This window comes from Myotis lucifugus, unplaced genomic scaffold (assembly GCF_000147115.1).
Source record: "Myotis lucifugus unplaced genomic scaffold, Myoluc2.0 scaffold_5, whole genome shotgun sequence".
NCBI classification, from domain to species: Eukaryota; Metazoa; Chordata; class Mammalia; order Chiroptera; family Vespertilionidae; genus Myotis; species Myotis lucifugus.
Window position 1 is genome coordinate 5,106,622 of NW_005871053.1, and position 23,236 is coordinate 5,129,857.

The window sequence follows — 23,236 nt, forward strand, 5'->3', positions numbered from 1 at the left end:
TAAAAATATTAAGTAGAAAGTAATACAGCTAGAACTGGATAATGTATGTTAAATTTAAGTACAATTGAATTTGACTATGTAAATAGCATAGGTGTGGAGAAGTTACATGATGAAGTTTCCTACAAGATTGCTCATCATATTTTTCAATGTTATACCCATGATAAACCTATGATAAATTTTAGCTTTAATCTGGTCATGTGACACTTAATTTGAATTTGAATGCTATGACATGTAATGAATGGCAAAAGCTCAGAAGCCAAACTGGTCATATAAAAAGTAAGAAAGGCTCTAATCAGAGTAGGTATATGGCCTTCATTTAAAATTTTTTCTCTTGACAATGCAGGAAGAATATACATGGATTAAAATGTTATAATAATCTTCCTTTCCTTTGATATTTTGCTTTCTTAGAAAAACCAAGCCCACCTGAAAAACTTGGAGTAACAAGTGTATCCAAAGATAGCGTTTCCCTGGCCTGGTTGAAGCCAGAACACGATGGTGGGAGCAGAATTGTACACTATCTTGTTGAAGCACTAGAAAAAGGACAGAAAAATTGGGTGAAATGTGCCGTGGTAAAGTCAACCCATCACGTTGTTTCTAGTCTGAGGGAAAACTCTGAATACTTTTTCCGGGTGTTTGCTGAAAACCAAGCTGGTTTGAGTGACCCGAGAGAGCTGCTTCTTCCTGTTCTTGTTAAGGAGCAACTAGGTATGTCTAGTTTTATGTAGAAGCAAAATTTGAAATTATGTGCATTGATCTGAGTTCATCTTTAGAAATGTTTTCATCTTCATCTGCCATACTCTTCTTTTTTAGAACCACCTGAAATTGATATGAAGAATTTCCCAAGTCATACTGTATATGTTAGAGCTGGTTCAAACCTTAAAGTTGACATTCCAATTTCTGGAAAACCACTGCCCAAAGTGACCTTATCAAGAGATGGTGTACCCCTGAAAGCAACCATGAGATTTAATACTGAAGTTACTGCTGAGAACCTAACCATTAATCTGAAAGAAAGCGTTGCTGCAGATGCTGGAAGATATGAGATCACAGCTGCCAACTCCAGTGGAACAACCAAAGCTTTTATTAACATCATTGTGCTGGACAGGCCTGGTCCCCCAACTGGCCCTATTGTTATTAGTGATATAACTGAAGAAAGTGTGACTCTCAAATGGGAGCCACCTAAGTATGATGGCGGAAGTAATGTTACCAATTACATTGTACTCAAGAGAGAGACCAGTACGGCAGTATGGACTGAAGTGTCTGCCACAGTTGCAAGAACCATGATTAAAGTCATGAAACTGACCAAAGGAGAAGAATACCAATTCCGCATCAAGGCAGAAAACCGCTTTGGAATCAGTGATCACATAGATTCAGCTTATGTGGTTGTCAAACTACCATACAGTAAGTTGTCAATTTTGGCAAAGATCCCAGGTTTTCGCTTACATAAATGTTTTAAATGTCTATATTAACTTACGGCATGTATCTCTTTTGTAGCAACACCTGGACCGCCATCTACACCGTGGATCAATAATGTTACTCGAGAAAGCATCACCGTGGGCTGGCATGAACCAGTGTCCAATGGAGGCAATGCAGTTATAGGCTATCACCTGGAAATGAAAGACAGAAACAGTATTTTATGGCAAAAAGTCAACAAAATGGTCATCCGCACAACTCACTTCAAAGTCACAACAATCAGCGCTGGACTTATTTATGAATTCAGAGTGTATGCAGAAAACGCTGCTGGTATTGGAAAACCAAGCCACCCGTCTGAGCCAGTCCTAGCCATAGATGCCTGTGGTATGTTATTTGATAAGAAAGATGCTTCTGATAACTAAAAATTCAAATCTTGTTTTCTGCGAAGCAAAATAATGTTGGCATAGTGCTTGCTGCTGATCTGCTTTCTCTTGTTACCACAGAACCACCAAGAAATGTCCGTATCACTGATATTTCAAAGAATTCTGTCAACCTTTCATGGCAACCACCAGCTTTCGATGGAGGAAGCAAGATTACAGGCTATATTGTTGAAAGACGAGATCTTCCAGATGGCAGGTGGACCAAAGCCAGCTTCACCAATGTCATTGAGACTCAATTCACTGTCTCTGGCTTGACTCAGAATTCGCAGTATGAATTCCGTGTCTTTGCTAGAAATGCTGTTGGTTCCATCAGCAATCCGTCCGAGGTGGTGGGCCCCGTTACATGCATCGATACTTATGGTAAGCATTTTCAGCACTTTGAATCCCAACAGCAGTTAACTCAATAGTTACCCTTAATCCATTTGGTCTTAATCTATAGAATAACTTTTAGTATACACTTTAGTTTGATTTTTAGAAGACATTAGCTAGCAGTCTTAGGAAGAACCGGCTGGGAGTCTAAGGAAAATTCCTTAAGCTCCCCAGGCCTCTTGACTTAATTGTAAAACAGGAGATTTGGACTACAGAATATCTAAAGGCCTTTCCAACTTCAACCTTTTATGATTCTTTGGCTGTATGAATTGGTGCTTTCACTCTTCTTTTTTAAAACATCAGACTCAATAATTAAGACCATGGCTGAGTACCCAGAACATATTCTTCTTAAATAAGTGAAAAACTAAACAGAGGTGTTCATGGTAGTATTAGCAGCAGCTAATATTTGGGCACTTTCCATGAATCCTCCCCCTTAGTTCTAACAGCCCTAAGATTAGCCGAATTTACAGAAAAGAAACTGAGGTTTCAAGTGCTTATGTAACTTCTCCAAAATCAAACAGCTCATTAGTGATAGAGTGGGAATTCAAACAAACTCCTGAACTCTCTGTACATTGTTGTCAGTCCAAAATATACATACTTGACCATTCTGGAAAATAAGTAGTATGTTCAATTCTACAGTGGCTTAAAACTTAAAATTTCATTAGAGTTAGGCATCCTGTGATAGTTTTTCTAAGTTTCCCATTTTCAAGGAGGAGCCTCTATAGTGTCCACTCTCATCCTCACGCTGAGAATCCCAGAGCTGCTCTTTATGAATCAGTCTTTGTGGACACTGAATCAGTACTTGTGAGACCAAGAAGCAGGTCAGATTTAGTTCTATTTCTCAAAAGTTCTGTCTATGGCCATACCACCCTGAACATGTCCAAACTCATCTGATGTCGGAAGCTAAGCAGGGTTGGGCCTGGTTAGTATTGCCCTAGCCCGTGTGGTTCAGTTGGTTGGAATGTCCTCCTGTACACCAAAAGGTTGTAGGTTAGCTTCCTGGTCAGGGCACATGCCCTTATTTCAGGTTCAATCCCTGACCAGGGCACAGAAGGCAAGGTAACCAATTGATCCAATTGATGTTTCTCTCTCACATCAATATTTCTCTCTCTCTCCCTCTGCTCCCTCCCTCCCACTTCCCTCCTGTCTCTAAAATCAATTTAAAAAGAAATAAAGGTGGGTGGGAAAATTCTAAGAAGCATAGCAGAAAATCTATCCAGTGAAGCATATAGCTCTTTGAGTAGAGAATTCAGACTTCAAGGGTCTGACATGAACCACCCACACCAATAAACTGAAAAGGGAAAATAAAAAGGATAGGAGGTAGTTAAAGAAAGAGAAAGGAGAACCTAGCATGAAAGAAAATGGATAATGCTTATTCTTCAATGATGTTCTCACTAGCATATCTCATTTCAACACTGGAATCAAACACCTAATAGATTTTTAAATATATTTCAAAGGTATTTAAGTCCCTGTGCAATTAATGCAGTGTCATTGGGGTACAGAACTTACTCTCAATCTTTCTTACCCACTTGGGATAGAAGAGCAGCTTGTAACATTTGAATGTTTAAAATAATGGCTAAATAGGATTAGAACTACTATGTGTGTCCATATATTTTTAAATAAAGGCCAATGGCTTACTTTAAAGTTATTACAATTATTTTTTTCATCTTTTTGATCTTTTAAATATTTATCATCTGTTTTTCCTGCAGGTGGACCTGTAATTGATTTACCTCTAGAATATACAGAAGTTGTCAAATACAGAGCAGGTACATCTGTGAAGCTCAGAGCTGGCATTTCTGGCAAACCTGAGCCTACAATTGAGTGGTATAAAGACGATAAAGAATTACAAACCAATGCACTGGTGTGTGTCGAAAATACCACCGACCTTGCGTCTATACTCATCAAAGATGCAAGTCGCCTTAATAGTGGAAGCTATGAATTAAAACTAAGGAATGCCATGGGCTCAGCCTCAGCCACCATCAGAGTACAGATCCTTGGTAGGTACTGAGTGAAGGCCAACATCATATTTTGTGGGCCTAAAACTTAGTAATTTTAAGTAATAGCCTTTTAAAATTACTAACGTATTGTTTTGTTCTTCCATTGACAGACAAACCAGGACCACCAGGTGGACCAATTGAATTTAAGACTGTCACTGCTGAAAAGATGACTCTTCTCTGGCGGCCTCCAGAGGATGACGGTGGTGCCAAAATCACTCACTACATCGTGGAAAAGCGTGAAACGAGCCGCGTTGTGTGGTCTATGGTGTCTGAAAATCTAGAAGAGTGCATCATTACAACCACCAAAATTATCAAAGGAAATGAATACATCTTCCGGGTTCGAGCCGTAAACAAATACGGAATTGGTGATCCACTGGAATCTGATCCAGTGGTAGCAAAGAATGCATTTGGTGAGACATGATTTCATTAGAAAACTGAAATCCAATACTTAAAAGTATTCTAAAACTAAATATAAGCTATTCTGCTAGCTTGTAAATGCTTTCTTAGAATGACTTTGATTTTCTTTTGTATTATATCTCTTCTCATAATCATCCTCTTCACAAGGTGGAAAATATAACAAATGAAGCTAATATTCTTGGATAAGATTTGAAGATTGAAAAGTAGAATTTGTCAGTAATGTCGATCCTTTGAGCTCATTTTCCTTTTCCTTTCTAAATAGTTACACCAGGGCCTCCAAGCATACCAGAGGTGACAAAGATAACCAAGAATGCAATGACTGTTGTCTGGAACAGACCAGTAGCAGATGGCGGTAATGAAATAAGTGGCTATTTCCTTGAGAAACGAGACAAGAAGAGTCTAGGATGGTTTAAAGTCCTAAAGGAGACTATCCGTGACACCAGACAGAAAGTGACAGGACTCACGGAAAACAGTGACTATCAATACCGAGTTTGTGCTGTAAACGCTGCTGGACAGGGTCCATTTTCGGAACCATCTGACTTCTACAAAGCTGCTGATCCTATTGGTAAGTGCTCATAAATGCAGCATCTTCACCCATGTCTTTTTTGATGTCGCTGAATTGTACATGATTATGTAACTACTATGTGAATGGCCATTCCAGATCCTCCAGGCCCACCGGCTAAGATAAGAATTTCAGATACAACTAAATCATCCATCACTCTTGCCTGGAGTAAACCTGTCTATGATGGGGGCAGTGCTGTTACTGGCTATGTTGTCGAGATGAGACAAGGAGAGGAAGAGGAATGGACTATTGTCTCTACCAAAGAAGAAGTCAGAACTACAGAATATGTGGTATCTAACCTGAAACCTGGAGTCAATTACTACTTCCAGGTGTCTGCTGTAAATTGTGCTGGGCAAGGAGAACCTATAGTAATGACTGAACCTGCACAAGCTAAAGATATACTTGGTATGTACCTACTGGTATCATTGCATTTTTATTTTTTTTATTAGAGTATCTTCAGTAAATCATTTTCTTGCTTTAAAATTCATTGTATATGTCCATTTTATGTCTACAGAGGAACCAGAGATCAACCTCGATGTGGCTTTCAGAACCTCTATCATCGCTAAAGCGGGTGAAGATGTACAAGTATTTATTCCCTTTAAAGGCAGACCTCCACCTACTGTCACATGGAGAAAAGATGAGAAGAATCTTGGCAGTGATGTGAGATACAGCATTCAAAACACTGATTCATCTTCATTACTCATTATTCCTCAAGTGACTCGCAATGATACAGGAAAATATATTCTCACAATAGAAAATGGAGTTGGTGAACCCAAGTCTTCAACTGTGAGTGTCAAAGTGCTTGATACGCCAGCCGCCTGCCAGAAACTACATATTAAACATGTTTCTCAAGGCACAGTCACTCTGTTCTGGGATCCTCCTCTCATTGATGGAGGATCTCCCATAATTAATTATGTCATTCAAAAGAGAGACGCCACCAAGAGAACATGGTCTTCAGTGGCAAACAAATGTTCTAGTACATCCTTTAAGGTAACAGATTTGTCGGAGAAAACACCATTCTTCTTCAGAGTTCTTGCAGAAAATGAAATTGGAATTGGGGAACCCTGTGAAACCACAGAGCCAGTGAAGGCTGCTGAAGTACCAGCTCCTATACGTGATCTCTCAGTGAAAGATTCATCAAAGACATCTGTTACCCTGAGCTGGACCAAGCCCGACTTTGATGGTGGCAGTGTCATCACAGATTATGTTGTGGAAAGGAAAAGTAGTACAGAACAAACATGGTCACATGCTGGCATTAGTAAGACATGTGAAATTGAGGTTGGCCAACTTAAGGAACTGTCAGTCCTGGAATTCAGAGTGTCTGCCAGAAATGAGAAAGGACTGAGTGATTCTGTCAGTATTGGGCCGGTTACAGTGAAAGAACTTGTAATTACACCTGAAGTTGACCTGTCAGATATCCCTGGAGCACAAGTCACTGTGAGGATTGGGCATAATGTGCACCTCGAATTACCTTATAAAGGAAAACCCAAACCATCTATCAGTTGGATGAAAGACGGTTTGCCATTGAAAGAAAGTGAAAATGTCCGTTTCAGTAAAACTGAGAACAAAATTACTTTCAATATTAAGAATGCCAAAAAGGAGAATGGAGGGAAATACACAGTTATTCTTGATAACGCGGTTTGTAGAAACTCATTTCCCATCACTGTCATCACACTTGGCCCGCCATCAAAGCCAAAAGGACCCATTAAATTTGATGAAATCAAAGCTGACAGTGTCATCATGTCATGGGATGTGCCCGAAGATGATGGAGGAGGAGAAATTACTTGTTACAGCATTGAGAAGCGAGAAGCTTCACAAACTAATTGGAAGATGGTGTGCTCAAGTGTTGCCAGGACAACTTTCAAAGTTCCTAATTTAGTCAAAGATTCTGAATACCAATTTAGAGTGAGGGCAGAAAACAGATACGGAGTCAGCCAGCCACTTGTCTCTACCATTATTGTGGCAAAACACCAGTTCAGGATTCCTGGCCCCCCAGGAAAGCCAGTTATATACAATGTGACTTCTGATGGCATGTCACTAACTTGGGATGCTCCAGTTTATAATGGTGGTTCAGAAGTTACTGGATTCCATGTTGAAAAGAAAGAAAGAAATAGCATCCTCTGGCAAAGAGTGAATACATCACCAATATCTGGAAGAGAGTATAGAGCTACAGGACTAATAGAAGGCCTGGATTACCAGTTCCGTGTATTTGCTGAAAATTCTGCCGGCCTAAGCAGACCTAGTGACCCAAGCAAATTTACCTTAGCTGTTTCCCCAGTAGGTAAGTGATTGAGTTTTATTCAAATATATTTAATTCGGCAACTGAATGTGTTGGTAACAAATAAATCAAACACTGTTTTTCTTCCATGTATCACCTCCCCTTCTCTCATATATGTACATTATCACTAAAGAACTGGTCAAGTAAAGAAAATTGAAATTAATGGCTAAAATGAGCTTGTGGAATTTGTTCATTTTATTGTTCTCCCATTGATGATTAAGAGTTGATTACAGAAATAATGATGCATTTAATTTCCATGTAATATTTTAGACCCACCTGGCACTCCTGACTACATTGACGTCACCCGAGAAACCATCACACTTAAATGGAACCCACCGTTGCGTGATGGAGGCAGTAAGATTGTGGCCTACAGCATTGAGAGACGGCAAGGGAGTGATCGTTGGGTTAGATGCAACTTTACTGATGTCTGTGAATGTCAGTACACAGTCACAGGACTTAGTCCTGGGGATCGATATGAATTCAGAATAATTGCAAGAAATGCCGTTGGAACTATAAGTCCTCCTTCACAGTCTTCTGGCTTTATCATGACAAGAGATGAAAATGGTAAGCATTTACAACTGATTCCCAATAAGGCTAAGAGCATTCACATTTTTAAAAAATACTTTTTGGTCCTTGGTCTATAAAATGGGAACAGGAACATCATTTCATACAGATTATCCAAGGTTGTTATGTGATGAATTAGATTGTCTACCTTTCAAATGAAGAAAAGAAAAAAAATGTAATTGGCATAAATTCTTTTTACCATGTCTATTATTTCACTCCATTCCCATATAAATAGCATACATTTTTAGCTTTGTAATTTCAGTCTTTTATAAAAATTTAAAAGGTTCTCAAGAATAACTGTCCATCTTTACTGAAGTTACTAGAATACAGCATACATCAGTAGCACAGTCATCAGCTTGCCTGAGTGCAGCCAATAGCCTTGTACAGGAACTCATTTGAATATGCAGCAGTACTAGGAAGTAAATGATCTGTAAATGTTTTGCTTCTCTTTTTATAAGTCTCAATGCGAGATTAATAACATGACAAACATAACAAAGGAGATAACCATGCAAATGTCTAACTCCATAGTCTACATTCTCAATTATCAATCCTACTTTCAGAATAGCTTTGGTAATACAGAATGAGTATTACTAGTAACCCTTCCAGGCTTTATGATATGATGCTAATGAAAAACAATGTTGCAGCAATCAGACCGTCAAACCTCAGAGGGAAGGTAGGGGAGGGTGGAGGTAAGGGGGAGAGATCAACCAAAGGACTTGTATGCATGCATATAAGCCTAACCAGTGGACACAGACACGAAGGGGATGAGGGCATGAGTGGGGAGGCCGGGGGCAATGGGGGGATAAGGACATATATGTAATACCTTAATCAATAAAGAAAAAAAGAAAAATTTAAAAAAATTTAAAAAGAAAAACAATGTTAATTTATATCATTATTAAGCCAAATTAATGCATATTATTTATATTTCTTTTTAGTTCCACCAACAGTAGAGTTTGGCCCTGAGTACTTTGATGGTCTCGTTATTAAAGCTGGACAGAGTCTTAGAATTAAAGCTTTGGTGCAAGGACGACCAGTACCTCGAGTAACTTGGTTCAAAGATGAAGTAGAAATTGAAAAGAGGATGAATATGGAAATAACCGATGTCCTTGGATCCACCAGCCTCTTTGTTAGAGATGCTACTCGGGACCATCGTGGTGTTTATAAAGTGGAAGCCAAAAATGTATCTGGCTCTGCGAAAGCAGAAATTACAGTGAAAGTACAAGGTACTTCTAAAATAGCTTCTTAATCTTAACATTTTCAGGACTTGGATTAGAGGCAGGCCTGATTGCATTTGAATGGACAAGGAAAAAGGAACTAACTGTGGAACCTTTTTCTTACAGATACACCAGGAAAAGTAGTTGGGCCAATAAGATTCACCAATATTACTGGCGAGAAGATGACCCTGTGGTGGGATGCTCCACTCAATGACGGCTGTGCTCCTGTAACTCACTACATCGTTGAAAAACGGGAAACCAGCAGACTTGCTTGGGCACTAATTGAAGATAAATGTGAAGCCCACAGCTATACTGCCATTAAACTAATAAATGGCAATGAATACCAATTCCGTGTTTCTGCAGTTAACAAGTTTGGTGTTGGCAGGCCACTTGATTCTGACCCAGTGGTTGCTCAAATACAATACAGTAAGTGTCCATTTTTAGGAAGTGGTAATGTATCATAAGATTAACTTCCAAGCAAACATGCCTAATTGGTTTATTTACTTATTCATTCATTTCTCTGTTCTCCTTTTACAGCTGTTCCTGATGCCCCGGGCACTCCAGAACCAAGTAACGTAACAGGCAATAGCATTACCGTGACATGGGCAAGGCCAGAATCAGATGGTGGCAATGAAATTCAACAGTATATCCTTGAAAGGAGAGAGAAGAAAAGCACAAGATGGGTAAAAGTGATCAGCAAACGACCAATCTCCGAGACAAGATTCAAAGTCACTGGTCTAGTGGAAGGCAATGAGTATGAATTCCGTGTCATGGCTGAAAATGCTGCCGGCATAGGACCTGCCAGTGATATCTCAAGACTAATCAAATGTAGAGAGCCAGTCAGCCCACCAGGTGCTCCCACTGTGGTCAAAGTGACAGACACATCAAAGACAACTGTGAGCTTGGAATGGACTAAGCCAGTGTTTGATGGAGGCATGGAAATCATTGGGTATATTATTGAAATGTGCAAAGCTGGCTTAGAAGACTGGCACAAGGTAAATGTGGAGGCGTGTGTGAAAACAAGATACACAGTCACAGATCTAGAAGCAGGTGAAGAATACAAATTCCGGGTTAGTGCTATCAATGGTGCTGGAAAAGGAGACAGCTGTGAAGTGACTGGCACAATTAAAGCCGTGGACCGGTTAACCGCTCCTGAGTTAGATATTGACGCAAACTTCAAGCAGACCCACGTTGTTAGAGCTGGGGCCAGTATCCGCCTCTTCATTGCCTACCAGGGTAGACCAGCTCCTACAGCTGTGTGGAGCAAACCCGACTCTAACCTTAGCATTCGGGCTGATATCCATATAACAGACTCCTTCACCACCCTCACCGTGGAAAACTGCAACAGAAATGACGCAGGGAAATACACCCTTACCGTGGAAAACAGCAGTGGTAGTAAATCGGTCACATTCACCGTCAAGGTGCTAGACACTCCAGGGCCACCTGGCCCGATTACCTTCAAGGATGTGACCCGGGGGTCTGTTACCCTGATGTGGGATGCCCCTCTCCTTGATGGTGGTGCCCGAATCCATCACTACGTGGTAGAGAAACGAGAAGCAAGTCGCCGTAGCTGGCAGATCATCAGTGAAAAATGCACTCGTCAAATCCTCAAGGTTAATGACCTGGCAGAAGGCGTTCCCTACTATTTCCGTGTTTCTGCAGAAAATGAGTATGGCATTGGTGAAGCCTATGAAATGCCAGAACCAATTATAGCCACAGAACAGCCTGCTCCACCTAAGAGACTTGATATCGTCGACACGAGTAAATCCTCTGCCGTCTTAGCTTGGCTGAAACCAGACCATGATGGAGGCAGCCGAATCACTGGCTACCTGCTCGAAATGAGACAAAAGGGATCTGACTTCTGGGTTGAAGCTGGTCACACCAAGCTACTGACCTTCACCGTTGAACAACTGGTTGAGAACACTGAATATGAATTCCGTGTGAAGGCCAAGAATGACGCTGGCTACAGTGAACCCAGGGAAGCCTTCTCTTCGGTCATTATCAAAGAGCCTCAAATTGAGCCCACTGCTGACCTTACTGGAATTACCAATCAGCTCATAACTTGCAAAGCAGGAAGCACATTTACCATTGATGTGCCAATCAGTGGTCGTCCCACCCCCAAAGTAACATGGAAGCTGGAAGAAATGAGACTTAAGGAGACAGAGCGGATGAGTATCACAACAACAAAAGACAGAACCACCTTGTCTGTAAAAGAAAGCATGAGAGGTGACTCTGGAAGATACTTCTTGACCCTGGAAAATACAGCTGGTGTTAAAACATTTACCATCACAGTTGTGGTCATTGGAAGGCCAGGTCCAGTAACCGGCCCCATTGAAGTCTCATCTGTCTCATCCGAATCATGTGTCCTTTCATGGGCTGAACCTAAAGATGATGGAGGCAGCGAGATTACTAATTACATAGTTGAGAAGCGTGAGTCAGGTACAACAGCTTGGCAGCTTATCAATTCCAGTGTCAAGCGCACTCAGATTAAAGTCACTCATCTCACAAAATACATGGAATATTCATTCCGTGTCAGTTCAGAGAACAGATTTGGTGTCAGCAAGCCTCTAGAATCAGCACCAATAATTGCTGAGCATCCATTTGGTAAGAAAAACAAAAATCATATTTCAACATCTTTAGTATTAAATATTTCCCCTGAATTTTATAAAATTGTATTCATATTTAATACCTTTGTTTATATTTAGTTCCACCAAGCGCTCCTACCAGACCTGAAGTCTACTACGTGTCAGCCAATGCCATGTCTATTCGTTGGGAAGAACCCTATCATGATGGTGGCAGTAAAATCATTGGCTACTGGGTTGAGAAGAAAGAGCGTAACACCATTCTTTGGGTGAAAGAAAACAAAGTGCCCTGCTTAGAGTGCAACTACAAAGTGACCAGTTTGGTAGAAGGACTGGAATATCAGTTCAGAACATATGCACTCAATGCTGCAGGTGTGAGCAAAGCCAGTGAAGCTTCAAGACCAGTAATGGCTCAGAACCCAGTTGGTATGTGTCAAAATTTAAGGGTACATTTGTTTATGTTTATTATCATTATGATCATTGGTACTAGCAGAATTCAGGATTGCATTTTTATTTTTTTTATTTATTTTTTTTTAAATATATTTTATTGATTTTTTTACAGAGAGGAAGGGAGAGAGATAAGAGAGTTAGAAACATCGATGAGAGAGAAACATCGATCAGCTGCCTCCTGCACATCTCCCACTGGGGATGTGCCTGCAACCGAGGTACATGCCCTTGACCGGAATCGAACCTGGGACCTTTCAGTCCGCAGGCCGACGCTCTATCCACTGAGCCAAACCGGTTTCGGCAGGATTGCATTTTTAAACTTTATTTCTGTATCCCTTCCAGATGCACCAGGAAGACCAGAAGTGACAGATGTCACAAGATCAACAGTGTCACTGATTTGGTCAGCCCCAATATATGACGGAGGCAGCAAGGTTGTGGGCTACATCATAGAGCGTAAGCCAGTCAGTGAAGTTGGAGATGGTCGCTGGCTGAAGTGCAACTATACCATTGTCTCTGATAATTTCTTCACTGTGACCGCTCTCAGTGAAGGAGACACTTATGAATTCCGTGTGTTGGCCAAGAATGCAGCAGGCGTCATTAGCAAAGGATCAGAATCTACAGGCCCCGTCACTTGCCGAGATGAATATGGTAAAAATACTCAATGTTCTCCTTTTAAATTATCACAATGTATGTGTAAATAAACTGTCATATATTCATTTACATCTGCTTTGTCTATGACAGCTCCACCCAAGGCTGAACTGGATGCCAGATTACAGGGTGATCTGGTTACCATCAGAGCAGGCTCAGATCTTGTTCTTGATGCTGCAGTTGGTGGCAAACCTGAACCCAAAATCATCTGGACCAAAGGGGACAAGGAACTAGATCTCTGTGAAAAAGTCTCTTTGCAGTATACTGGCAAACGAGCAACTGCTGTGATCAAGTTCTGTGACAGAAGTGACAGTGGAAAATACACCTTAACAGTGAAGAATGCCGGTGGGACCAAGGCCGTGTCTGTCTTGGTCAAAGTTCTTGGTAAGCGTGTCAGATGTTCTTTTATTTTTATAGCATTTTCAATGGTGAGCAGAAGGAAAGATCTTCATCACTATTTGTCATTACACCTGTTTCAGATACCCCTGGCCCATGTGGAAATCTCACCGTCAGCAGAGTGACGGAGGAGAAGTGCACGTTAGCCTGGAGCCTTCCTCAGGAGGATGGAGGAGCAGCAATAACTCACTACATTGTGGAAAGGCGCGAGACCAGCAGGCTCAACTGGGTGATTGTTGAGGGCGAATGCCCAACCCTATCCTATGTGGTTACCAGACTCATCAAGAACAATGAATACATATTCCGAGTGCGGGCAGTAAACAAATATGGCCCTGGTGTGCCTGCTGAAACACAGCCAATTGTAGCCAGAAACTCATTCAGTGAGTATTAACACTTTTAAGCAACTTGGTAGTTGAAATGTAATGGGCTCAGGGGAGAGGAGGATAGTCTTATCAATGGCGACTTAGTGCAATTCTGATTATCCTATTTTCATAAAAATGTAAACAGCTATTCCATCGCAACCTGGCATACCTGAAGAAGTTGGGGCTGGCAAAGAGCATATCATTATTCAGTGGCTAAAACCTGAATCTGATGGTGGCAATGAGATCAGCAACTACCTAGTGGACAAACGTGAGAAGAAGAGCTTGCGTTGGACACGTGTCAACAAAGACTATGTGGTGTATGATACCAGACTGAAGGTGACTGGCCTGATGGAAGGTTGTGCTTACCAGTTCCGGGTAACGGCAGTGAATGCTGCTGGCAACAGTGAACCCAGCGAGGCTTCCAACTTCATCTCCTGCAGAGAGCCATCATGTGAGTTCCAAGAATCTTACTACATAAACCTAATGCCTACCAAAACCATATTATAAATAATTTTCCAAAATGCCACTTCCAGGAACTTGCAGAATTTGTGAATGGTCTACAAAAGCATATGCTTATTAGAAGGGTTTTAAATATAGTCTAAATCAGAAAACAAATTAACTATTACTTCTGTTAAGTTAGCAATAGTTGAAAATTGTTGCAGTGTTTTCCAATCTATGAAAAAAAGTATACTACAAAGGTGTATTTTATAAATTTTCTAACGAATTGAGAAAATGCATTGTAGTGATAACAGCTACTGACAAGAAAGAAGACAGTTTCTCTTTTAAGCAGAGGCTTAGCAGAACATGGTTTCTAGTACTTTAATAAGTACCCAACAAAATAATTGTCCCAAGGGCTTCAAAAGGAAGTAGCAAATCACTGTGTAGAGTTAGAGTCCAAGAACTAAGGAATAAATCGTTAGAGCTGAATAGGGGATATAGAAGAAACTGATTCCTGTATTCATTGTCACCTGTAGAGGAGACAAATGATATTAACCCTGTGAAAGCTGAGCAACTAAAAGAAAGTCCCTGAGAATGGATACTTTACACAGTGAGCTTAGCTAGAACACAGCATAGCAAGCCAAAGTAGCAGGAAAGGAACATCTACCTTTCCAAAGAAGTTAATTATTAAAAATAATAATAATAACAGTGATAATATAGCAGACAGTGCTTTCCTATAATATCAGAAAAGGCCAGTTACAAAAATTATCTTGGTGGGTGTGGACAACAAAAAATAATGCCTTTGTGACTCTTGAAAACCAAAAATACAAATCTCAAAGCTTTCTTATTTATATAACATCTGCATCCCTCTTTTAAAATCCTATAGATACCCCTGGACCACCTTCTGCTCCAAGAGTTGTAGATACCACCAAGCACAGCATTAGTTTGGCATGGACCAAGCCCATGTATGATGGTGGCGCTGACATCATAGGATACGTTCTTGAGATGCAAGAGAAGGACACTGAGCAGTGGTACCGTGTGCATACCAATGCCACAATAAGAAATACTGAATTCACGGTGGTAGACCTTAAAACGGGCCAGAAATACTCCTTCAGAGTTGCTGCTGTGAATGTGAAGGGTATGAGCGAATACAGCGAGTCAATTGCCGAAATTGAGCCTGTGGAAAGACTAGGTATTTATCATAAACTTTTAGGTGAATTATTTTCTCATCTCACCTGTTCATGAAGTAATTAAGTTTTGACTTTTACTTTCCAGAAATACCAGATCTTGAGCTTGCAGACGATTTAAAGAAGACTGTGACCATCAGAGCTGGTGCCTCATTACGCCTGATGGTGTCTGTATCTGGAAGACCACCTCCTGTCATAACATGGAGCAAGAAGGGTATTGACCTTGCAAACCGGGCAATTATTGACACCACTGACAGCTACTCTTTACTTATCGTGGATAAAGTTAACCGGTATGATGCTGGAAAATACACCATTGAAGCCGAAAATCAATCTGGCAAAAAATCAGCAACAGTCCTTGTTAAAGTATATGGTAAGTATTAGTCTGAAAATTGATGATGTTGTGAGTAGAGTCTCTAAAAAGATACATCTTGACCTATGATTGGTCACCTCTCTAGAGAGAAACTATGTTAAGTGTATTTTCTGGCAAAAAAGAAAATCTATCAACCAATCAGGCAAATAAGAATTATGGATCTTTCATTCTACTTTTTAGATACTCCCGGTCCCTGTCCTTCAGTGACAGTTAAGGAAGTATCAAGAGATTCTGTGACCATTACTTGGGAAATCCCCACAATTGATGGTGGAGCTCCAGTCAACAACTACATTATTGAGAAGCGTGAAGCTGCCATGAGAGCATTCAAAACAGTAACTACCAAATGCAGCAAGACAGTTTACCGAATTTCTGGACTTATAGAAGGAATCATGTACTATTTCAGAGTGTTGCCAGAAAATATTTATGGCATTGGAGAGCCTTGTGAAACATCTGATGCAGTGCTGGTCTCAGAAGTGCCTTTGGTGCCTACGAAACTGGAAGTGGTCGATGTCACCAAGTCAACTGTTACCCTTGCCTGGGAAAAACCACTCTATGATGGCGGTAGCCGACTCACTGGATATGTTCTTGAGGCCTCCAAAGCTGGCACTGACAGATGGATGAAGGTTGTTACATTAAAACCCACAGTCCTAGAGCACACTGTTGTTTCCCTAAATGAAGGTGAACAGTTCTTATTTAGAGTAAGGGCACAAAATGAGAAAGGTGTGTCAGAACCAAGAGAGATCATCACACCCGTGACTATACAAGATCTCAGAGGTATGTACCCAATTGCCAAAAATAGCACTAATAGTAAAGTAAAATAAAACATTCAGAAATCATTTCACTGTGTCCTTAGAAATAATGCTTAAGAACAAATGCCTCATTTCTTTCTCATAGTGTTGCCAACAATTGATCTCTCTACGATGCCTCAAAAGACCATCCATGTCCCAGCCGGCAGACCAGTAGAGCTGGTGATACCTATCGCTGGTCGTCCACCTCCTGCTGCTTCATGGTTCTTTGCTGGTTCTAAACTAAAAGAATCAGAGCGTATCACAGTTGAAACTCAGACAAAAGTAGCAAAATTAACCATCCGTGAGACCACTATCAGAGATACCGGAGAATATACACTTGAATTGAAAAATGTAACTGGAACTACTTCAGAGACCATTAAAGTTATCATCCTTGGTAAGGACATGTAACAAAGACACATGCAAACTGTTGCTGACATTCAGTCACCCAATTTTGATTTGAAGTGAAAATTAATTCCCTGGATTTCTTTTTCTTTCATAGACAAGCCTGGTCCACCAACTGGGCCTATCAAGATTGATGAAATTGAGGATACTTCAGTTACCATTTCCTGGGAAGCACCTGAATTGGATGGCGGTGCTCCATTGAGTGGTTATGTGGTAGAACAACGTGATGCCCACCGTCCAGGATGGCTGCCAGTGTCTGAATCAGTGACTAGAACGACATTTAAGTTCACCAGACTCACTGAAGGAAACGAGTATGTGTTCCGTGTGGCCGCAACCAACCGCTTCGGGATTGGCTCTTACTTGCAGTCGGAGATCATAGAATGTCGCAGCAGCATCAGTAAGTCTTGGACCCTTCCTCCATTCTCCCCTCCTCTGATTCTGAATGTTAACAAAAAGGAATCTGTTTTTAATGTGTCCTGATGTGAGTAAAAATAGGTCACAAAATTAACCCAGGGTCGTCCTAAGGTTTCTAACTCCCCTTTTCTTGGAGGTTTTCAACGTGGTTAGATTTTTGTTTTAATGAAAGAAAAAAAGGAGGAGAGGAGAGAGGGATAAGTGGAAGAGAGGGAGGGAAGAAAGGAAGGACAGGCTGGTTCTGGTAAAGTGGGAGAAAGAATGCATGCTCAATAAATGTTTATAAAATATAAGAAAATGAGGAACAGCAAGAAAAGTAAAAAAAAAAAAAATGAAAAGATTGGAAAAAGAGCCACAGGTGTCTTATACACCATTTAAAAAGGTAACACACTGGTACAAATATATGAGTCTTTAATTTATTCATATTGCCAATATTGCGTCACCTTTTCTTGCTGCAGGTATTCCTGGACCTCCAGAAACATTGGAGATATTTGATGTCTCCCGTGATGGCATGACACTCACTTGGTACCCACCAGAAGACGATGGTGGCTCCCAAGTGACCGGATATATTGTGGAGCGCAAAGAAGTGAGAGCAGAACGATGGGTCCGTGTAAATAAAGTACCAGTGACGATGACGCGGTACCGTTCCACTGGCCTTATTGAAGGCTTAGAATATGAACACCGTGTCACGGCCATTAATGTGAGAGGGACTGGAAAACCGGGTCGTCCTTCTAAACCCATCGTTGCCATGGATCCAATTGGTAATACATTTTGTATAAGTCACGTTTATTGTGGTATAATTTGATGTAGTAAAATTCACCCTTCTGAAATGTACCACCATCACAATCAAAATGCGGAACATTTCCATCAGCTCAAAAAACTTGCTTGCATCCCTTTGTCGTCAATCCCCTCCCTACTCTCGCCCCTAGGAGCTTTTGTCAAATAACTTTTATAGTCTTCTCTTGAGCCTATTTTCCCCTCTTTCTTCTCTTGAGCCTATTTTCCCCTCTTTAAAATGGGACTCCAGGTAAAAATTGTAAGCAAGTTAATATTTTTGAAAGCACTTTAAAAACTGATGATAAATTCGAGATAGGAATAGTAATTGTAAATAAAGCATATTTAAGACAAAGGAAAAAACATGAAATTTTTACAAAACAGAAAATATTGTAATGCTAATAATCCATGTTTCCACACTCAGTGGATTTGTTAGGTGGCACAAATGATTTTCAACTTTCAACAACTTTAACAAGTTTGTTGTTGTGATCTCATTCTTATTCCCAGCTCCTCCAGGAAAGCCACAAAACCCGAGAGTTACTGATACAACCAGGACGTCCGTTTCCCTGGCCTGGAGCCCTCCAGAAGACGAAGGCGGATCTAAAGTCACAGGCTACTTGATTGAAATGCAGAAAGTAGATCAACATGAATGGACCAAATGTAATACCACCCCAACCAAGATTCGGGAATATACTCTAACACACCTACCTCAGGGCGCTGAATACAGATTCCGTATCCTCGCTTGTAACGCTGGTGGACCTGGAGAGCCTGCTGAGGTACCAGGAACAGTCAAAATCACTGAAATGCTTGGTAAGATACACAATCACTTTCTTCTATAATTGCCTTAAGATTTATTTCCCCTCCCCTCCCCACTCCTGCACACAAAGATAATTGCAACCTACTTTTTTTTCCAGAACATCCTGATGTTGAACTTGATGAAAGATACCAGGAGGGTCTCTTTGTAAGACAAGGTGGAGTCATCAGACTTACCATTCCAATCAAAGGAAAACCATACCCAATATGTAAATGGACCAAAGAAGGCCAAGATATTAGTAAGCGTGCCATGATTGCAACCTCTGAAACACACACTGAGCTTGTCATCAAAGAAGCAGTCAGGGATGATTCTGGCTCGTACGACCTGGTTCTGGAAAACAAATGTGGCAAGAAGGCTGTTTACATCAAGGTCAAGGTGATAGGAATTCCTAACACTCCAGAAGGGCCACTTGAATATGATGACATACAAGCTCGCTCTGTAAGGGTCAGCTGGAGACCCCCTGCCGATGATGGTGGTGCCGACATCTTAGGCTACATCCTTGAGAGACGAGAAGTGCCTAAAGCCGCCTGGTATACCATTGATTCCAGAGTCCGAGGTACATCTCTGGTGGTAAAAGGCCTCAAAGAAAATGTGGAATACCACTTCCGCGTTTCAGCAGAAAACCAGTTTGGTATCAGCAAACCCTTAAAATCCGAGGAACCAGTCATACCAAAAACACCACTAAGTAAGTGCTCTTCCAACCACAACCTTTGAAAATTCTTTCGGTACTCTTGTTTTTAAATGAAGCCATCCGCTGACGAGATTTGGCACTATACCCTAACACATGTGTGTTTTCTACTTATATCCTTAGATCCTCCAGAGCCTCCAAGCAATCCTCCAGAAGTACTCGATGTGACCAAGAGTTCTGTCAGCCTGTCCTGGTCCCGGCCCAAAGACGATGGTGGTTCTCGAGTTACAGGCTACTACATCGAACGCAAGGAGACATCAACTGACAAGTGGGTCAGGCACAATAAGACTCAGATAACGACCACAATGTACACCCTGACGGGGCTCGTTCCTGATGCTGAATATCAGTTCCGAGTCATAGCACAGAATGATGTTGGCCTAAGTGAGACCAGCCCTGCTTCTGAACCAATTATTTGCAAAGATCCATTTGGTAAGGAGAGGTTTTTTTGAAGCGGTTAACATCAAAGGGGCAAGCCATCTTTGGGTTTTTCCTTTTATTTCAACAGTATAGTTGATTCTCTTTTCAATTGTTTTAAACTATTTCAGATAAGCCAAGTCAACCTGGAGAACTTGAGATTCTTTCAATCTCCAGAGATAGTGTCACTCTACAGTGGGAGAAACCCGAATGTGATGGTGGCAAAGATATCCTTGGATACTGGGTTGAATACCGACAATCTGGAGACAGTGCCTGGAAGAAGAGCAATAAGGACCGCATCAAGGACAGGCAAATCACAATAGGGGGTTTGCTGGAAGCTACTGAATATGAATTCAGGGTTTTTGCTGAGAATGAGGCTGGGCTTAGCAGACCTCGAAGAACTACTATGTCTGTAAAGACAAAACTAACATGTAAGTAGCCATTAGTTCTCTGCCTATGATTTACAAACTAAGTAACATGTTAAGGCTAATTCTTCTTCTAAACTAAGTAGATCTCCAGAAAGCTTTATTGGGGAGCAAATGTATGGAAAGGATCACTCACTTTGGCATATGCACACACAGGGCGTAGTGGGTAGGTTCTATGGGAAGCCATTCTAAACACATAACCCCAGTAGATGTTAGGTGCAGTGAACTGAACACAATCCTGGAATAGGATCTCCCTCGAATGCAATGGGTTGTATTTTTTTATAGTTTCTAACAAGACTTGAAGGGTTAACAAATGTACCCAACTTCAGTGAACCTACGTAGGGGCAAAGATACTACAGACTTATAAAGAGAATTCCTATTTCCCCAAAACTCTATGCGTAATTAATACCTCCCAATTATAAAGAGAAAAATCACTCTGCATAATAATGTCCTCACTGAATCCCTGTTTTCCATATGAACCCAGCAAAATCACTGCAAAGAGTTTTTAAGCATTAGACGCATGTAAATCATGGTGTCTAATAAAGTGTTAGTCAATAACAACACTTTAAATTCCTGATATACAAGGACAAAGGATTATAGAATTAGTAGTAACAATATGCATTAATATTATCTTTCACATCCTTCAGCTGGAGAGGCCCCAGGAGTACGCAAAGAAATGGAGGATGTTACCACCAAATTGGGTGAAGCTGCTCAACTCTCATGCCAGATCCTTGGAAGGCCTCTTCCTGACATTAAATGGTACCGATTTGGTAAGGAGCTGGTGCAAAGCCGGAAGTACAAAATGTCTTCAGATGGACGCACACATACGCTGACAGTGATGACAGATGAACAAGAAGATGAAGGCGTTTATACCTGCATAGCTACTAATGAGGTTGGAGAGACAGAAACCAGTAGTAAGCTTCTCCTGCAAGCAACACCACAGTTCCATCCTGGTTACCCACTGAAAGAGAAATACTATGGTGCTGTGGGCTCAACACTTCGACTTCATGTTATGTACATTGGTCGTCCAGTACCTGCCATCACTTGGTTCCATGGCCAGAAACTTCTGCAAAACTCAGAAAACACTGCTATTGAAAACACTGAGCACTACACTCATCTCGTCATGAAGAATGTCCAGCGGAAGACTCATGCTGGGAAATACAAAGTTCAGCTCAGCAATGTTTTCGGAACAGTTGATGCCACCCTTGATGTGGAAATACAAGGTATTTTATTTTCATTTTCAGTGTTTTGTGTTTTTGTTTTTTTATTTTTAAAGGGGAAAAGCTCTTGGGAGACACACCACAAAAACCACTACTATTGTATTTTCCCCCCAACAGATAAACCAGACAAACCTACAGGACCCATTGTGATTGAAGCTCTATTAAAGAACTCGGTAGTGATCAGCTGGAAGCCACCAGAAGATGACGGAGGCTCCTGGATCACCAATTATGTGGTGGAGAAATGTGAGGCCAAGGAAGGGGCTGAATGGCAATTGGTGTCTTCAGCCATCTCAGTGACAACCTGTAGAATTGTGAACCTCACAGAAAATGCTGGCTACTACTTCCGGGTTTCGGCTCAGAACACTTTTGGCATCAGTAACCCTCTAGAGGTCCCCTCAGTTGTGATCATTAAGAGTCCATTTGGTGAGTACAGCCTCTTGTACAACCGCTACAATCTTCACATGGCAAAATTCTTTACATAAAAATATCTTCACATAAAAGTCTTTGTAACAGAAATAAATTTTGGAAGGAAATAGCAAAAATTCAGGTAAAGCACAAGAACCTTTTATCTCACTTGAACTTTTACATATTTAAAAGGACAAATACGGGCTTGGCAAAAGTAGGTTTACAGTTGTTTATATGGAAAATAACATAGTAATTAATAAATTATAAGAATAAACTCTGCATACTCACAACTATAAACTTACTTTTGCCCACCCATGTATATACCCTATCCCTTCTTTAAAAAGGAACTTTGTGTTTTGTTAGTTCCTTAGCACAAACTAATCCATTCATTTTTCTGTAATAGCTATTCTTAATAGAACTTTGAATTTATCACATTTTATTTTTTTTAATCAGCTTTTAATAAAGCTGCTTGTTTCACCTCATGACTCAAATCCTTTTTGTCTATTTGCTTTAAATAGAAAAGCCGAGTGCTCCTGGCCAGCCAACTATTTCTGCTGTCACGAAAGAGTCTTGTGTTGTGGCTTGGAAGCCACCTGCCAGTGATGGCGGTGCAAAGATTAGAAATTACTACCTTGAGAAGCGTGAGAAGAAGCAGAATAAATGGATTGCGGTGACAACAGAAGAAATTCGAGAAACTGTCTTCTCAGTGCAAAACCTTATTGAAGGTCTTGAATATGAGTTCCGTGTGAAGTGTGAAAACCTAGGTGGGGAAAGCGAATGGAGTGAAATATCAGAACCTGTCACTCCCAAATCTGATGTCCCGATTCAGGCACCACACTTTAAAGAGGAACTTAGAAATCTAAACGTCAGATATCAGAGCAATGCTACTTTGGTCTGCAAAGTGACTGGCCATCCAAAACCTATTGTGAAATGGTACAGACAAGGCAAAGAACTCATTGCAGATGGATTAAAGTACAGGATTCAAGAGTTTAAGGGTGGCTACCATCAGCTCATTATTGCAAGTGTCACGGATGACGATGCCACAGTTTACCAAGTCAGAGCTACCAACCAAGGGGGATCAGTGTCTGGCACTGCCTCCTTGGAAGTGGAAGGTAAAAGAAATTAGTAAACATAAGTTTGGTGCTGGATGACACTATTAATTGGAGGGGGGTTGTTGCACTTACATAGTGTTAGGTGTTTCTAAATTATAT

At 40.9% G+C, this 23,236-nt stretch overlaps 1 protein-coding gene across 1 annotated transcript in view; it reads left to right on the plus strand.

Annotated features, from left to right (window-relative positions):
* Positions 1-23,236, plus strand: part of TTN (titin) — a 278,603-nt gene that overhangs the window by 245,011 nt on the left and 10,356 nt on the right. Inside the window, 31 exon segments of the mRNA XM_023743428.1 lie at positions 409-705; positions 811-1,398; positions 1,492-1,794; positions 1,914-2,210; positions 3,929-4,216; positions 4,327-4,626; positions 4,896-5,198; positions 5,295-5,600; positions 5,710-7,476; positions 7,744-8,037; positions 8,973-9,260; positions 9,378-9,677; positions 9,789-11,855; positions 11,957-12,259; positions 12,623-12,928; positions 13,022-13,312; positions 13,408-13,704; positions 13,832-14,137; positions 15,011-15,316; positions 15,400-15,681; positions 15,862-16,455; positions 16,576-16,863; positions 16,969-17,268; positions 17,744-18,046; positions 18,567-18,869; positions 18,974-19,558; positions 19,685-19,990; positions 20,107-20,406; positions 21,048-21,623; positions 21,738-22,043; positions 22,544-23,137. Coding sequence (XP_023599196.1) covers positions 409-705; positions 811-1,398; positions 1,492-1,794; positions 1,914-2,210; positions 3,929-4,216; positions 4,327-4,626; positions 4,896-5,198; positions 5,295-5,600; positions 5,710-7,476; positions 7,744-8,037; positions 8,973-9,260; positions 9,378-9,677; positions 9,789-11,855; positions 11,957-12,259; positions 12,623-12,928; positions 13,022-13,312; positions 13,408-13,704; positions 13,832-14,137; positions 15,011-15,316; positions 15,400-15,681; positions 15,862-16,455; positions 16,576-16,863; positions 16,969-17,268; positions 17,744-18,046; positions 18,567-18,869; positions 18,974-19,558; positions 19,685-19,990; positions 20,107-20,406; positions 21,048-21,623; positions 21,738-22,043; positions 22,544-23,137 — 13,944 coding nt within the window.